The following is a 17,187-nucleotide window of genomic DNA, read 5'->3' on the forward strand; positions in this document are numbered from 1 at the left end:
GGGAAACAACACTTTATAATAATTTGACACAGAGACAAAAAATATAGTTTATTAATATCAATTTGTTACTATATTTCTACTATTATCATGACGCAGCACAAATTAATATAAAAGTTGATTTAAAGTGATATCAACTGAGATAATAAATAAAGTCTGATGAAACGTGGCCTTGTATAATTTAAGAGCTTAATTAATTAAATGTGATTGTCTGTGTTATAAAATAAATCTAGCTGAATGTTTATAATGATAAATGACCCACACTTGTACAGCGCCTCTCAGAGTAAGGACTCCAAAGCGCTTTACATTACAGTGTATCATTCATCCATTCACACACACTCATTCACACACTCATTCACACACTGGTGGTGATGAGCTACGATGTAGCCACAGCTGCCCTGGGGCGCACTGACAGAGGCGAGGCTGCCGAGCACTGGCGCCACCGGTCCCTCCGACCACCACCAGCAGGCAAGGGGGTTAAGTGTCTTGCCCAAGGACACAACAGCAGAATTCTCTGTCCGGGATCGAACCTGCAACCTTCGAATACTGGACAACCGGCTCAACCTGTTGGGCTACTGCTGCCCCCGTTTAATGAGGTTTCACAAGTTATCAAATTAATAATAAAAACTATCCAATGCCAGGTGAGAGACTACGATTACCCTTGAGATGGGAGTAAGTTCAGCTAGCAGGAAGTTGATTCGGCCAGGCTGCCAAGAGGAGTTGACTTTTGGAATGGTAAAGGTCATAGCTTCCCTTGAATTTGCACTGCTGGCCGATGAGATTCAACCCGGGTGACTGCTGGCAGTCAGATGAAGTTTGCATCTGATCAAGGTGTGTTATAGAAATGTTATGTTTTATTATTTCTTGATCATTAATCCTATTAACTGAATGTATTATGTATTACTCTACGCCTGAAAGCATTCTCATTCATTCAGACACACCCACACACACACACACACACACACACACACACACACACACACCTTCTCTTCCGTTCTTGTCTCATGTTATAAATAAACTTGAACGGCGGATACTCTTTGCAGTGTGAGCCTCAAGCCTTTGATTGAGCATCTGCCCTGATTTGCAAACAGTAACTTGTGTGGTTATTTGTCTCTCTTTTCTCTTTGCTGCAGGTACTAGGTGATTAAGAAAATCCCTAACATAATCTGGTCCTTCGAAGCTGGGGTCCTGGGTCACCTGGTGGGGCCTAGAGTCAACGCTGGAGAACTGTCGACAACCTGAAACTCCTCCAGCGCTGAGCTTTCGCTGGGAGGTCGGTGTGCGGGTCTTGACGTAGCTGTGAGGCACGCCGATCCAAGAACTCAAAACCTGAGCGGAGAGACCTGGTGAGACAAGTCTTTTTGTTTTGTCTTTACGGTACCGAGAGAAAAATCCTAGGTGACCAGAGAACACTAAATTGGTTTAGTCCACAGTGAAAGGATGTACTAACAGATTCCTGGAATGCTGTGTTTGGCTGGGATTTTGAGCATTTTGGCCAAAATTAGAAACGCAACTCTAGCTTTTTTAGCTTGGGGACCTCATCCCCAAGTCCCCACCCAGATCCCCACACGGGACCCGCTGCCCCCACATCCCGAGCCCCCAGGCCCCCACCCAGACTTATTCAGAGGCGATGCAGCCGCCAGGCAGCAACCCATGGCTGCTGCCGAGACCCCCACCCCCCAAGGGGCCCCACTCACAACCGACTGTAGTGCACCCCCGAGGCAACCCAAGCGCCTATATGTTCTACATATATATGCATATAAATATGTATGGGTTTCTTTTGAATACTTTAAATTGTCCATTGATTTAGATGTTCAATAAAGACACAAAGAAAGATTAACTGGCTGGCACTGCTCCAGCGAGGTACCTTCAGCAGCAGCCTCAACCCATCACTGTACGCCACCTGAAGTTTGTACAGACTTCTTCTCCTGTATTTCCTCCACTAATGTGCAGTGTACAGCGGTGTACAAAATGCTTTGAAAAGTGACAGCATGACAGAAATTGGACACCTAGAAATACATTCACTCAGCAGCCTGGACAGGTCATCCATGTACACATTAAAAAGATAAGGAGACAGAAGACTGCCTTGTCGTACACCATTACAAACAGTAAAAGGAAGGGACACTGAATTCCCCCATTTGACAACCATGGACTGGTGGCCGTACCAATATACTTAAATCCTCACCAGATATTTAGGTACATTCCTGTCGAGCAGTTTTAAAACCAACTTTTCGTGACTAACACGATCCACTGCTTTAGAAGGATCAATGAAACATTTAAATACGGTCGTGTTGTGCCTGCTATACAGATCCAGAATTTCCTTTAAGGCAAAAATACACATGTCTGTACCTAGATTTCATTGAAATCCAAATTGATGATCTGATGTGAAAAAAACAACTCCTCTAGTCCCGTCAAAATAGCCCTCTCCTTAGACAGAGTACTGGATAAAGCAATGGGCCGGTAATTATCTTTACTGTTTATTCTGCTAGTTTTATTCTTTATGATAGGTACCAAGACAGCTGACAGCATAGACTGTGGTAAAACACCGTGAATTAAAAACCCTGTAAAACAAATGGCCAACAGCGGGGTAAAGTTTCCTGCTCGCAAACTTTAAATGCTCTGCTGATATCTTATCATGCCCCCATGACATATTATCCTTCAGCTTCATCACAATGTCATGGACTTACACTGAAACAGATACATCCTTGTTGTTCTCTGCCTTATCAACTTCAGGGGGATTACTCTTGACACAATTAAACAAATCATAATAATGCTTATGCCATAACTGACTTAATTTCTTCAGATCCAAAAGCCCCATCAACATCTGATGGTAGGGGTGTCCTACAAGTATTCATCCTTATAATTTCCAAAATTCTGTAGGACTGTGGTTTTGTAGTTTGTTTGCTAATGAAGAATTTCTAAGCATATCATGGTTCTTTTTGATGTAAAGCGGAGAACGTTTCACCTTTGCATTAGTGTATTTTTTTACACCGGCCCCTTTTTGGTTTCCCTGAGTCAGCCCACTGTCTATATGCCCTTCTGGCTTCTGCATAGAGCTCTCCTACATGATCAGTCCAACCAGGCTTAGCTTTATGCTTACGATTTTTATGAAGTGGCCTACTTGAGGTAACAATTGCCTCATAGAGGAGGCACAGCTCTCTACCATGCTGCACATTCCTACAGTTCATGTTCCCAAATGTTACCGCACCCTTAGGGAGTTTAAGATTACCCAGAAGGACATCCGACCGGCTGCCATACTTATGGAGATTCTGCTCAGTTATACTGTCCCAATTTATTTTCCCATCTTGAGAGTCATTTATTATAGAAAACAGGGCTGGTAAATTACCTATATTTATCAATAGACAGAAGGGAATGTGATCAGAGACAGCAAGTTCTGAGTTTATGTTGATGTCACTTATTGACTCACGCACATCTTTGGAACAGATGCAGTGGTCGAGCCATGAAGTTGAGTGCCATGCTTCACTGATATACGTAAGTGTGGCTTCCCACCGGTAGTAGCGCCTCACTAGAAAGGACCAACCTATTGTCTGAACAGAATTGTTTTAGGTGATTGCCAAATACAGACCTACTATTGGACACATTGGCATTCATATCCCCATAATAAAAAGGCAAGTGGACGGATTGACCTGAATATGTGACAAGATGTGGGCAAGTCTGCTGAGGAATTCATCTTCATTATGAGAACTTTCATAAGGCATATCCTCACAGCTGAACTCCAGACCTACAGCCCAGTCCACCTCCAGTCTGGTTATTCTGACCAGCTGGTCATATCTTCTATGCCACTCCTCCAGAAATTCTTCCCCTCACCAACTTGGTGCTACTGTATAGTCAGTGGTAGATTCTCCTGCCCTAAAAAAGTCTTTATGCAAAATGTCGAGATCCTCTAGGTCTTGCTTCGCTAGAAAGGTCTCCTGAATACACAGAATATCACACATGTCCAATAGCTTATCCACCACCAACTACGTGACTTGTCTCCTTCTGAATGACCTACTCGTAAGCCACGCACATTATAAGATCCAACATTTATGTTCATATATTTCAGTTAATTTTGCCTTCTGCCAGCACTAGGCTGAACTTCTGCCAAGCTAGCCGAGGCTACCGGGGCAGCGAGCTGCAGCTGCAGTTACCCCTCAGCACCAGATGCCTTATTAAAACGTCGCCGCCTAGGCTCAAAGAATCGGCCGACATATGTCCCTGCTGGCCAAAGTTGTGGATCATACATGTCGGAAACTTCGCCACACTCAGCACCGACCTGGAACGAACCAAATCTGCCGCTGCTGGAGTTGATCTTCCGACAGGTGAGATGCCTCCCCAGTCTCTCTGGCAGGTAGGATGATAAAGTGTCGGCTTCCAGCGTGAGGGAGAATCGAGTGGTGAAAACACTTACGAATTTAGTTTTAATCACTGGGATGTCGACTTCTACTCCGGTTCCAACTATCCCAATGTTTATCCACTGCTCCTTTATCCACTGCTCCTTTATCCACTGCTCCTTTATCCACTGCTCCTTCCTTGAGCGTGCAGCCATCCCTCCTCCTTCGCGCTGTGCGCCATGCTTTTGAGTTGCTCCTCTTTTCACAACGGTACTCCAGGTGGGGGACTGTGGCAATCCACCCTCACCTCCTCCTCCTGGCTCGGACGCTTGTCCCGCTGTAAGGTTCTCCTCACCACGACCTCGCGCCAGTACCTCCAAATCCTCCGGCTGCTTCGGTGGGATGTGGGTGCAACTCCACCGCCGCCCTCAGGCACGGCAGCTCCCCGTTCAGCTTTTCCATCCGGCTGCGTAGAGCCGACGCATCCAAGTTCCCAAACCACACAAGTGGAAGCTCATCCAAATAATGAGAGACAAACCTGGGAATGTTTTCACCACACTCATTCAGCACTTTAAGACAATCTTTGATGTTATTAGTCTTTTTGTTGGCCTTTATGTCTGATGTGGCACACAGAGGAACTACATAGGTCAAACAACAAGCGTTTGGATTCTTCAGTCCAATCCGACGAGAAATTGTTTGAGACTAATAAAACAATTTCATCCTGGGAGAGAGTTCTCATTTCAACAACAATAAAATTTAGAAGTTCGTCTTCCACAATTGTTTTTCTATCTGCTGTCTTATATATAAGGATCTCAGATTTTCCTTGAGAACCACCAACTCCACCAGCTCCTCTGACACGCACAGCCACTCCCGACGTCATCACAACACAATTTCATTAGAGAATAAAGATGTTTGTAGCCAGTGTATGAAGAAGTTCCCAAAACCAAATTTATGTTGTTGCAAATAAGAACTTCCAGTTAACTCTACCAAATGCCTTATCTGCATCTAGAGATAAAATACTAGTTTCTATGTTTCTACTGCAAGAGAAATCTGTCAAATTAAGTAATCTACGTGAGTTTGTGGATAACTGTCTACCCTTAATGAAACCAGTTTGGTCAGGGTGTCTGGCCCCAGGTAAATATTTACCTGGGGCCAAAGCAGGCGACATTAAGGCCTAGTCCACACATAGCCGGGTTTTTTTAAAACGAATATCCGCCCCTCCAAAAACTTGCATCCACACCACCGCGTTTTAAAAACAAACTGTCCACACGTACCCGGATAAATACGTTGTTAAGGGCATGCCAGACCTGTAGGCGGCAGTACTTCCCCCGTTCTTAACCTCGTCCTTCGTCTGTGGTCTTCCGCAAGGAGCAGTAATTCCGCTTGCAACAACAAACAAGCAAAAAGCGCTTGGACAATTGATAAAGCGAGCGCAGCTCTGAGGGCATCCATGATGTCGGCTAGTGTAAACACAGGTCGCACGCGTGATGTCAGCATTTTTTTGTCGTGGAAAGTGACGTTGCGGACCTTAAAACTCCGGTTTTGCCCGTCCACACGCAGACACCCAAAACGGAGAAAACGCAGATCTTCACTTTGGCCGGAGTTTTTAAAAAGATCCGTTTTCGTGTGAAAAAACTCAGTTTTCGTGTGGATGACAGGCCAAAACGTAGAAAAATATCTACGTTTTGGCAGATCCCCGGCTACGTGTGGACAGGGCCCAAATCTTACCTGAACTGCTGGCTAAGGATAAGCGTAAATACAGTAAGATTGTTATTCACGCTGGCGGTAACGGCACCCGGTTACACCAATCGGAGGTTACTATGAGGATTGCTGTATAGTCACTGACACTAGTCAGTGACTTGATGAAATTTGCTGGGTTCCTTATATAGGAAACATTTTTTCTGATTGGCTTAATGAACTGACCTGAATCGGAATTTTTATTATGTGAAGTGCCTTGAGACGATTCTTGTCGTGATTTGGCGCTTTATAAATGAAATTGAATTGAATTGAATAGTGTCCAGAAATGGTAATTTTTCATCTACAGTTTGACCTCTTCAGTATCCGTTCAGCTGCAGACATAATCCTGCATCTGGTGCCTTTAATCTTCCAAGCTGCAAGAAAGATTCTACAGTGCTGTGTTGATAGTTAGATTGTCAGGTTCATGTTACTTCCTCAAGGACGCTCTGCCGAGCTGCGTCTTATCTATTCCTTGCTTCACAGAACAAAAGATGAACTTTTATAATGAAATCATGTAATGAACAATATGGTTAATGAAATCAGGTACTGATGGACAAGGTGTTAAACTAAATGTTTTGATTAATATGTGCTTAAGTTAACAAGGTTGATTAATCTGTGCTTCAATTAATATGGATGAAATAAATGTGTTCTTGCAATGACCCAAATACAGGTCCTTCTCAAAAAATTAGCATATTGTGATGAAGTTCATTATTGTCTGTAATGTACTGATAAACATTAGACTTTCATATATATTAGATTAATTACACTCAACTGAAGTAGTTCAAGCCTTTTATTGTTTCTAATATTGATGATTTTGGCGTACAGCTCATGAAAACCCAAAACTCCTATCTCAAAAAATTAGCATATTTCATCCGACCAATAAAAAAATTGTGTTTTTAATACAAGAAAAGTCAACCTTCAAATAATTATGTTCTGTTATGCACTCAATGCTTGGTCGGGAATCCCTTTGCAGAAATGACTGCTTCAATGCGGTGTGGCATGGAGGCAATCAGCCTGTGGCACTGCTGAGGTGTTATGGAGGCCCAGGATGCTCCAATAACAAACCTTGCCTGCTGGTGGTGGTCGGAGGGAGCAGTGGCGCCAGTGCTCGGCAGCCTCGCCTCTGTCAGTGCGTCCCAGGGCAGCTGTGGCTACATTGTAGCTCATCCCCACCAGAGTGTGAATGTGTGTGTGAATGGGTGATTGACTGATTGTGTTGTAAAGCGCCTTGAGGGGTTCCAGGACTCTACAAGGCGCTATATCAAATACAGGCCGTTTACCATTTAAGCTCATCCAGAGTGTTGGGTCTTGCGTCTCTCAACTTTCTCTTCGCAATATCCCACAGATTCTCAACGGGGTTCAGGTCAGGAGAGTTGGCAGGCCAGTTGAGCACAGTAATACCATGGTCAGTAAACCATTTAGCAGTGGTTTTGGCACTGTGAGCAGGTGCCAGGTCGTGCTGAAAAATGAAATCTTCATCTCCATAAAGCTTGTCAGCAGATGGAAGCATGAAGTGCTCCAACATCTCCTGATGGCTAGCTGCATTGACCCTGCCCTTGATAAAACACAGTGGACCAACACCAGCAGCTGACATGGCGCCCCAGACCATCACTGACTGTGGGTACTTGACACTGGACTTCAGGCATGTTGGCATTTCCCTCTGCCCAGTCTTCCTCCAGACTCTGGCACCTTGATTTCTGAACGACGTGCAAAATTTGCTTTCATCTGAAAAAAGTACTTTGGACCACTGATAACAGTCCAGTGCTGCTTCTCTGTAGTCCAGGTCAGGCGCTTCTGCCACTGTTTCTGGTTCAAAGGTGGCTTGACCTGGGGAATGCGGCACCTGTAGCCCATTTCCTGCACACGCCTGTACACGGTGGCTCTGGATGTTTCTACTCCAGACTCAGTCCACTGCTTCCGCAGGTCCCCCAAGGTCTGGAATCGATCCTTCTCCACAATCTTCCTCGGGGTCCGGTCACCTCTTCTGGTTGTGCAGCGCTTTCTGCCACACTTTTTCCTTCCGACAGACTTCCCACTGAGGTGCCTTGATACAGCACTCTGGGAACAGCCTGTTCCTTCAGAACAAAGCTAACACAGCTCCAACTCCTTCAGAGTCCATTTTTAGACGCAACCAACCTTCATGCTGTTGTGATCCAGGAGACGACTCTGGACTGATTTGGTTGCATTGCGGTTAATCTACGAATCTCAGTGCCTTGGGGTCACCCGGCATCTCGGATCCAAAAGAGAGTCTCCAAGATAAGGGTACGTAGTCATGGCATGATTGCGTCTGATGCCATTTTATTAGAAATCAACTTTCTGGTTTAATGCAGACCAAATTCAATCACACTCAGAACTCAGTTTCTTCCAGATATGAGGGTTCTGATAAATATCTATTCTACACAATATCACGTCACACGTCACATTACACTACAACATACATTCTAAGATTTGGACAAATCAGAAGCCAGGGAATGTAGTGGGCATCTACAAACGAGTCCTCGGACACTTAGGAAAGATTAACATATTTACTTCACGTTAAATGGAATAAACATTAATTTATTAATAAACCAATATTGATATGTGAATTTAATGATAAGAAATCATTGTTAAATCATCAAGTAGATGCATTTGGTGTTTAAGATTATTAAATTATTATTATTAAATTATTTATTAATGATCTTGTAAGTGTATCTAAGCTACTCTGTGCTGTTTTATTTGCTGATGACACAACATTGTTCTATTCAGGGTCAGATTTTAATGAAGTAACTAGAGTGATAAATGACGAAAGGATAAAAGTTAACAACTGGTTTGACATAAATAGACTTTCACTGAATCTTAATAAAACAAATTTTATATTGTTTAATGACAGAGACAACGAAGACGTAACAATGAAAATAGATGGAATGGACATTCAAAGGGTGAAAGAAACTACATTTTTAGGAGTCATGTTTGATGAAGCTATCACCTGGAAGTCACACATAGGTTATATCAGAGGTAAACTTGCCAAAGCCATTGCAGTACTACATAAAGTTAAGCTTTCACTCAATAGTTCTGGGTTGCTGACATTGTATAACTCCCTAATTGTTCCATACTTAACTTACTGTGTAGAAATATGGGGATCCACATGTAAAACTCATACACAACCACTGTTTATTCTACAGAAAAGAGCATCGAGAATCATTAATAACAATCACTAGAGATCCATCCAATCCGTTATTCATCAAATATAAACTACTGAAATTTTATGATCTACTGAATATGATAATATTGCAAACAATGTATAAAGCTAAAACCAATACGTTACCCGCTAACATTCAGAAAATGTTTGAAAAAGAGTCAGTAATTATTTCTTAAAAGGAACTGAAGTATTTAAAAAACTGAAATTTAGAACCAGAATGCAGGAAACGACTATCTCTGTAGATGGCGTGAGAATATGGAACAACCTTAGCAAAGACATGAAAGAATCAAAGTCACTAAACATATTTAAAGCATGTATCAAATCAAGTGTATTACAGAACTACAATAGCCTAAATTCAGCTGGTGTCTGATTGGGTCTGTAAGTTACAAGAATATAAAATTAATCTGTGTTTTGTTTTGTTTTGTTGTTTATTGAGAATTGTATGGAAGCATTATAAAAAAGTTTGGTTTGTAAATAGGGGCAGATAAGATAAGATATTTCTTCCTTCTGCCCCTTTTCATTCAAACTGTTTGGTGTTCATGTTTATGTATGTTTTTTTGTTGTTGTTTGTATATATATATATATATATATATATATATATATATATACATACACACACACACACACACACACACACACACACACACATATATATATATATACAAACATATACATATACACACATATTTATGTTATTTTGTTTTTTACACTTTGAATGAAACAAATAAAGAGACAAAAAAGATCTGGAATATTAGTAAACAATCATGTTGTTTCATTCATTATTGTACAGCAGTCAAGACATTATTAAATCACTTTAAATGACTTGGACATGTATTTAAAACCACAACAAGAAGCGCTAAAAGCCATTTTTCTGAAGAAAGATGTTAGCACCGTCACCAGATGCCATTTTTGACTACAGCAAAATAAATAAATAAATAAAACTACAGCATCTTGCAATACAGGCGTCATTTTTGCCTTTTTTCTTCTGTTATTTTTGAGCTGGCTAGTCCCGCCCCTCATGTACTGTACCTCTTCACTTCATAACACAATCAGTCATCCACACATTCATACGCTGGTGATGATGAGCTACAATGTAGCCACAGGTCCCCTGGGGCGCACTGACAAAGGCAAGGCAGGTTAAGTGTTTAAGGTTAATCCAGAATAGACAGAAATGTTGCAGTAACTAGTTGATTCTTAGCCTCAAAACAAAAACAATTTATTTCAAATAAACAAACCCAGTCTGAGTTTAAAGTCTTTGAGTATCTGTTTAAATGTGTGGACTGCCTCTATGATATTTACCTCAAAAATAGTCACTGAGGGCAGGGCCAGATTAAGACTTTGTTGTACCCTGGGCAACAATATTCAAGGGCCCCATCATCACGACCCAAGGATCACCATAATATGGTCACATACAGAATATTTTACTGTAATATGCAGTAAATATACTGAATACTCGAAATTCTAACTGTCATCAGGTGTATTTTGATTTACAAATATTTAAATGCTCATAGAACTACAAATGCACCACTATGTCCCCTATGAAAGACATCCACTCACATATGATGCTATGAAAACAAAACACATCAGCATCTGTATAATCTGGTAAAATTGACCCATAACATTGGGTCAAAATGAATAAATAAGCAACCACTTTGAAACCATCATTTATTTAACAACACTTATTCCCAATAGAAATGTATTGAACTAATAGAGCTACCACAGAAGACCACAGACAACACATCAAGAAACATTATGGTCCTCAGCTCATTTTAAGCAGAAATCACACTGACATGGTGACCCTGTCACCTCAGAAATCAACAAGGCAATCAAGTTATTAGTCCAACACAAACGATTTAAATCTGCCAGTTATCCTTCCACAACAATTTTCACCATTTTCATAAAGCTCGCACCTCAAGGAACAAATAAACAAAATGCAGCATCACTATTATCTGCTCATTAACATTTTGATCCTAAGCTCATTTGAACTTGTTTTAAAATAGAACAACATGTCACAGCACAAATAACCAGTTAAACATTTTAGTGCTACACAAACATTTAGACATCTGGACTTTGTGCAAACTGGTGTATAACATCTTCAAAATCAAAGCCACCAACACGTTCATGTCCAATAGCTACAACAGTGAGTGCAGAGCTGCATCTGTGACACTATTTCTCTGTAGAAAACAAGATAAAAATACTACAAAACCTGGCAAAATACAATTTTTATCCAAAATAATCAGGAAGTGCATGTTTGCTTTCATTTGGCATCTTATACTGGCTTTTTTCTGGATTTTGACTGTGCAAACTGGTGTTCAATATCTTCAAAATCAAGGCCACTAACAAGTTCATGTTCAATGGCTAAGAGAGAAAGTGCAGAGAGCCGAGTCTGTGACATTGTGGTCCTCAGCTCATTTTTTACCCGTTTCAAAACAGAAAATGACCTCTCACCCTCACAGTTAGACACAGGTAAGGTTAAAAACAATCTTAGTGCAACATAAACATTCGGAAATGTTGTCTTAAGTCCATGTCTGTCAAGAGCTTGCAGCAGCTGTACAGGTGAAGTCTCATGCTGTACAAAGTGCTTGAACTGAATAAGTTCATCTGACAAGGAGCTATCCAGATCTGTTGGATAAGTCAAGCTCAGCTTAGCAGCTCTTCCACGCACATCACAATCATCACAGTCCTTCTCAAATAAAACCCCAAAGAGTTCACACACACGTGTGTGTAGGCTTCTATGCGTTTGGATAAGCATGAATAAAGTCTGTCGATAATGACGTAATATGTTTCAACCTTAAATTTCTGACTGCTGTCATTAAAAGCTACTTCGCTGTCATCAGCAGACTCATCTGCAAATCTCTTTCTTTTTCTCACACGTTGAGTGTCGAACTGGTAGTTTTGTGTCACACTGACTGCGCGTGCTGACTCTTCCAGCTCTGAAAACTGTTCTCGTAGATTGCAGACATATGAAAGCAGTGAGCGCAAAAGGCCAAGAGCAGTAGCTAAATCCATGTCACTTTTTTAGATTTGGTCACTTGTTGCCTTAAACCTATGCAGTACCCGGTCCCACATCATAGTCATCATTACCGTCTCCAGTTTATCAAGTTTTGAGACCAATGCAGCAGCTTCGAGTTTAGTTTGTGTTTTCTCATCACAGTCTAAAGATATGTTGGCTAATATATCTCTAATTGACCTGTAATTTACTTTGAGAGCTTTTGTGGAGTCTGCTCTGCAGTTCCATCGGGTGGTGCTGAGGGATTTAAAAGTGTATTTAATGTTATGTTCGCTGTCATTGAAAACTGTATTCCAGCGATGTGTTGATGCACTACAAAATCTATACCGAGACTGCAGCAGTTCAAAAAAAGAGTTAACCCCAAATGACGCACCATTTCAATCACAGATTCAGCTAGGCTGGCACCTGTGTGGCTGTGGGTGGGCTCAAACCCGAGGAATCTTTCCACTACTCTGCCATCTGCACTGACAAAACGAAAAACAAATGTGAGCTGATCTACATGTGCTAAATCTGGTGTTGAATCAACGATTACAGAGAGATATTTTGCACGTTTGAGTTCCTCTGCAATCACTTGCTTAGTTTTTTCACCCATTAATGAAATAAATTCTTCACACACAGTTGATGACAAGTAAGATGGCTTACCTCTACCCTTATTGCCATGTTTCTCAAGGTGCTCTTTTAAAAAGGGGTCAAACTCTGCTATGAGTTCAAGCAGTCCCAAACCGTTCCCATTGTGCGCAGAGCCCAGCAGTTCGTTGTCCTTCCTTCCAGTACTGCTGTTCTGACTCACACTGTCGGGCAAGAGAAGCGTCCACTCGGCATGCATATTTAGATCTGTGCAATAAAGACAGCATGTTTTGTCTATGTTCTGGACTCTTTTCGTGATCACTAACCCTCTCTGGATGTTTCCAATCACAGAATCCGCTGATGAATGCATGCTTCTGGGATGACAGAAGTTTGCAGGCATAACAATAAACTGATCCAGTTGATGGCGAGTAAAGAAGCCATTCTCTTGGCACAATTTGATTGTTTGGAAGCCGGCAGTGAAGCAAATCATTGGTGAGGGAGCGTGTTCTACTTCCAAGTCCGGACTCCCTTACCGATGCAGGATACTTGGCGGCCCGGTTCTGGAAAGCTGCAGGCCCTCGGTAAATCGCTTCTTCCCGTAGCCGCTCTGTAACGGCCCCCCACAGTGCAGGATCCCGTGGGAGTAGAGGCGTTGAGATCCAGGGGTTGCTCCCAGACTCGATAAGCAACTCCGGTGGCGGCGAAACTAGAGACCCGCCATCACCGCTTTCCTCAGCGATCAGACTCGCTGCCTCTGATTTGTTGCTTGAAGTTGCTGCTGCTGGCTCTTTGCTCTCCGGGCGGTAAGCGTAAGCTGGTGCTGGCGGTGTAGAAAAGCCCTGGATAGCTGAGTCCTCGTCGTTGACGGAAGCTGACTTAACAGCAGTAAAGAAGTTACCTATTTTAGGTATATACTTTAAGTTTTCTGCGTTTCTGATGCCCTTTTCCTTTTTTAATTTCCGTTTCGCGCCGCCACTTAGCTTCTCCATGTCTGATCATTTTTTTTCAGTTATAGCAACGCCTGACGTCACGTAACCCGCTCGGCGTAACCTTTGACCCACCTCGTGTGGACTGACCAATGAGGAGAGAGGGTCTTAACTTGAGGCCCTCTCCTCATTGGTCAGTCTGCATGAGGCTGACTCTCAACCGTTCTCAACTGACGTTCAAAGTCACAGGCAGCAAAGCGTCCGTGCAGCGCAAAAGCCCGGTGGACAGTTAGTGTAATATAAAGCGGGAGATTACAGATACAGTATTTTGCTCCTTGCTGCCCTGGGCCAGGGCCCTTTAGAGTTCGTGGGCCCTGGGCAATTGCCCGGTTGCCCGTATGGTTAATCCGGCCTTGACTGAGGGTATATTTAGAGGTCTTCTTTAGAGTTTGAAAACAACATTAGCTTAGTCTTTAACTGCAGAAGTGTTTGTTGGACCTCATTAAAAGCTTTCTGTAAGAATTCAACAGCTTGGGGGGGGGGGGGGGGGGGGGGCGTTCCAAAACAGTAAATGATGGTGAAATCAGCATCTGGCAAATTTTGTCCCGTTTCATTAATATCAATTTTCTACTTAAATACCAGTATTTTGTTGATGTTTTTTACTCAAGTAAAAGTAAAAGTACTTGCCTAAATTTTTACTCAAGTAAAAGTAAAAAGTATCGTAAATAAAGAGTACTCAAAGCAAAAGTTACTTTCAGCGTAAGGATGGCTACATCTACGTAAGTAGTGCAAAACCATGCCAGCTCACAACGTGTTCGCTTGTGCATGCACACACACACACACACACACACACACACACACACACACACACACACACTTGGATGGAGGGACTTTGATCCAATCCGTGAGAACAGAAGAAGAAGAAAAGATATTTTCTATAGCGCCTCTCAAGATAAAAATCACGAGGCGCTTCATAAAAACAAAAAATGTAAAAGTATAAAAAAAATTAGAAAATGATAAAAAATATATTTAAAATGAGCAAAAAATAGACAATTGTGATTAAAACATGTAAAGAAGGAGAGTGAATAGGAAAGAGGGACATTAGTGGATCCTGAGGAAGTTGGAATAGGTGGAGAGAGCAGAACAACGAGAAAACCAGCTTGAACAGGTAAGTTTTCAGGATGTGCACATTCATTAGGTAAGGTTTTTCCAGGATTGTACATTTCTAATGTAATTAAAATTATTCTTTATTTTGACAAAAAATTAATATTTTTAGATGCCATCAGCGTGTGAGGTATCTCAATGTTCTGATGACAAACCTCTAACATGAGACTCTAACCTGTCACAGTGTAACAAGCCAAATGAAAGTCTACTTCAGATGGAGCGTATGCCAGCTGCTAACGTTGGCCCTGCCCTACTTCACCTCTACATTACAGTTCCTTTATCCATGTCCATCCTAGAGCTCCTCTCTGACCTTCATGCTTATTTAGAGCAGCTGATTTTTAAAGTTAGCAGAGTTCATCCTTGGATTGAAATCCATTTGTTCAATCCAATCTTGCTATAAAATCCTCCAACCATCCAACTAGAATCCTCAAAGTTAGAATATAGAACTTTTTAATAAAAAACTATATTTAAAAAAATAATGATACTTCCGTGGGGCGTTCAGAGATGTGCAGAATTAATTTAAAAGCTATATTAAAAAAGATAAATAATCAATTATTTTTTTTCCTCCGGCACGACACAGTTTACGTTTACATCTACCAGCCACTACAGGGCACCGTTGCACTAAAAAGTCCGCTCAGCAAGGTGAGGCTGAGACTGTGTAAAATGGTTACTTAACAAGTCAAGCAGCTGATTCTGAGCCCAGAAGATGTCCGTATCTTGTCTGTTTGTTCTCTGAACATGGTGCTGGAACATGTGAGCAGTGAACCAACATCCAAGCGACTGGAAAATGTGCCCTGCTGTTGCAATTCCACCTCTAAACACCAGCGTTTGCCAGATTGTCCGTGTTCCGTATTTAACCTTTAAGGGTCCCACAACTTCCATCCTGTCAAAATACGCCTTGGGCGCACAGGCATTACTAGCACCAGCTGTGTCACACAAGTGTCTGGTTCTTTCTGTTCCGACGCTGCAATGTGCAATTTTTTATTTATTTATTATTAAGCCTCTATTTTTTTACTCAGTAATGGATATTATTGAAAATGTAGCAAAGTACAATTCTTTTAAAAATCATACTCAAGTAAAAGTACAGATTTGAAAAACAACTTAAAAAGTATAAATACACAAGAAGCTACTCCACTACAGCATCACGAGTAAATATAATTAGCTACTTTCTACCCATGATTAAAATTGATAATGAACAGAACACGGTAGCCAGCGGAGAGATTTGACGGGAATAATGTTATCAATTTTCCTCGCTTTAGTTGGATCAGGATTTCTAAAGCAGGGCAGCAGATATGGCTTCTGACCTGGGTTTCCCATCCAGGTGGGTCTGACACAATGCTGTTGGGTCACAGGTATCAGGTGAGCAGGCTGACTGCAGCTGGCATCCTGACTCGATACTGCCCCCTACAGGCAACATGCCTGACATGCACTCACAGCTGAACTGGGAGACAGAAGAACAGAGCCCATTAATACAAAGACCAGCACAATAGTCTGGTTCTGACCCAGCTCTGAGAGTCCTCACATTGTTTGGACCCCTGAAGACACACACTGTGGAATTGATGGGACACCCTCCATTGTTTTCCAAGCAGGGATTTCTTGGTACGCAGATCCTGCCATCACCCTCGTAGTTGGCCTTACAGGTGCATTTGACCTTTGACCCCTGTAGAGAGCACCGGGCGTTGACGTCACAGCTGGCCTGCGAACAAACAGCTAAGCAGAAAAGCAGTCAGTCCCAGCAAAGTCATTTAACTGATAAAAAAGACAAAAGATTCGGAGGTTTTCTGCTCTCATTCTAGAAATGAACGAAGCAGGATCTGAGTTAAGTAAACCTAAATATATTTAGATTAATCTTTATTATGTGGGACACATTCATATAGATGGAATAAAAAGTGATGGCCCAAACAAAAATGAAAAGTTTAATTTATGACGTTTTACTCAGTTAACCCAAGAACCGTCAGCAGAGCTGAAGAAAAGGATTTTTACGTTATTACTGTTGAAATCATTCCTGAGACAGACAAGCTGATCAGGACTTATTGTTGTCTGTTTCTGACAATTATGATCAAACAAAAATCTGGATTTTGAGGTTGGAAAAAGCTGCTCAAACAGAATCAGTATGAAGTGAGAAAATTTACCTGAACATTTATTGTGTAACATCTTCCGGTGACCGGGTAAACAAGCACATTCAGCATCATCTCCATCTCCTTTACAGTAGGAGAAGGGGCCACAGCTACTGCACCTGCTGTTGACTGTTCAAACGCACGCACGCACGCACGCACA

The 17,187-nt window shown here is 41.9% G+C and overlaps 1 protein-coding gene across 2 annotated transcripts in view; it reads right to left on the reverse strand.

Moving 5' to 3' along the window:
* The window catches only part of stab1 (stabilin 1), a 263,769-nt gene that overhangs the window by 215,643 nt on the left and 30,939 nt on the right, over positions 1-17,187 (reverse strand). For both annotated transcript variants that reach the window (XM_070554590.1, XM_070554589.1), the window contains exons 7-9: positions 17,043-17,156; positions 16,433-16,620; positions 16,215-16,351 (exon numbers count right to left, since the gene is read on the reverse strand). In XM_070554590.1, coding sequence (XP_070410691.1) covers positions 16,215-16,351; positions 16,433-16,620; positions 17,043-17,156 — 439 coding nt within the window. The remainder of the gene's footprint in view (positions 1-16,214; positions 16,352-16,432; positions 16,621-17,042; positions 17,157-17,187) is intronic.

Source organism: Nothobranchius furzeri, chromosome 9 (genome assembly GCF_043380555.1).
Source record: "Nothobranchius furzeri strain GRZ-AD chromosome 9, NfurGRZ-RIMD1, whole genome shotgun sequence".
NCBI classification, from domain to species: Eukaryota; Metazoa; Chordata; class Actinopteri; order Cyprinodontiformes; family Nothobranchiidae; genus Nothobranchius; species Nothobranchius furzeri.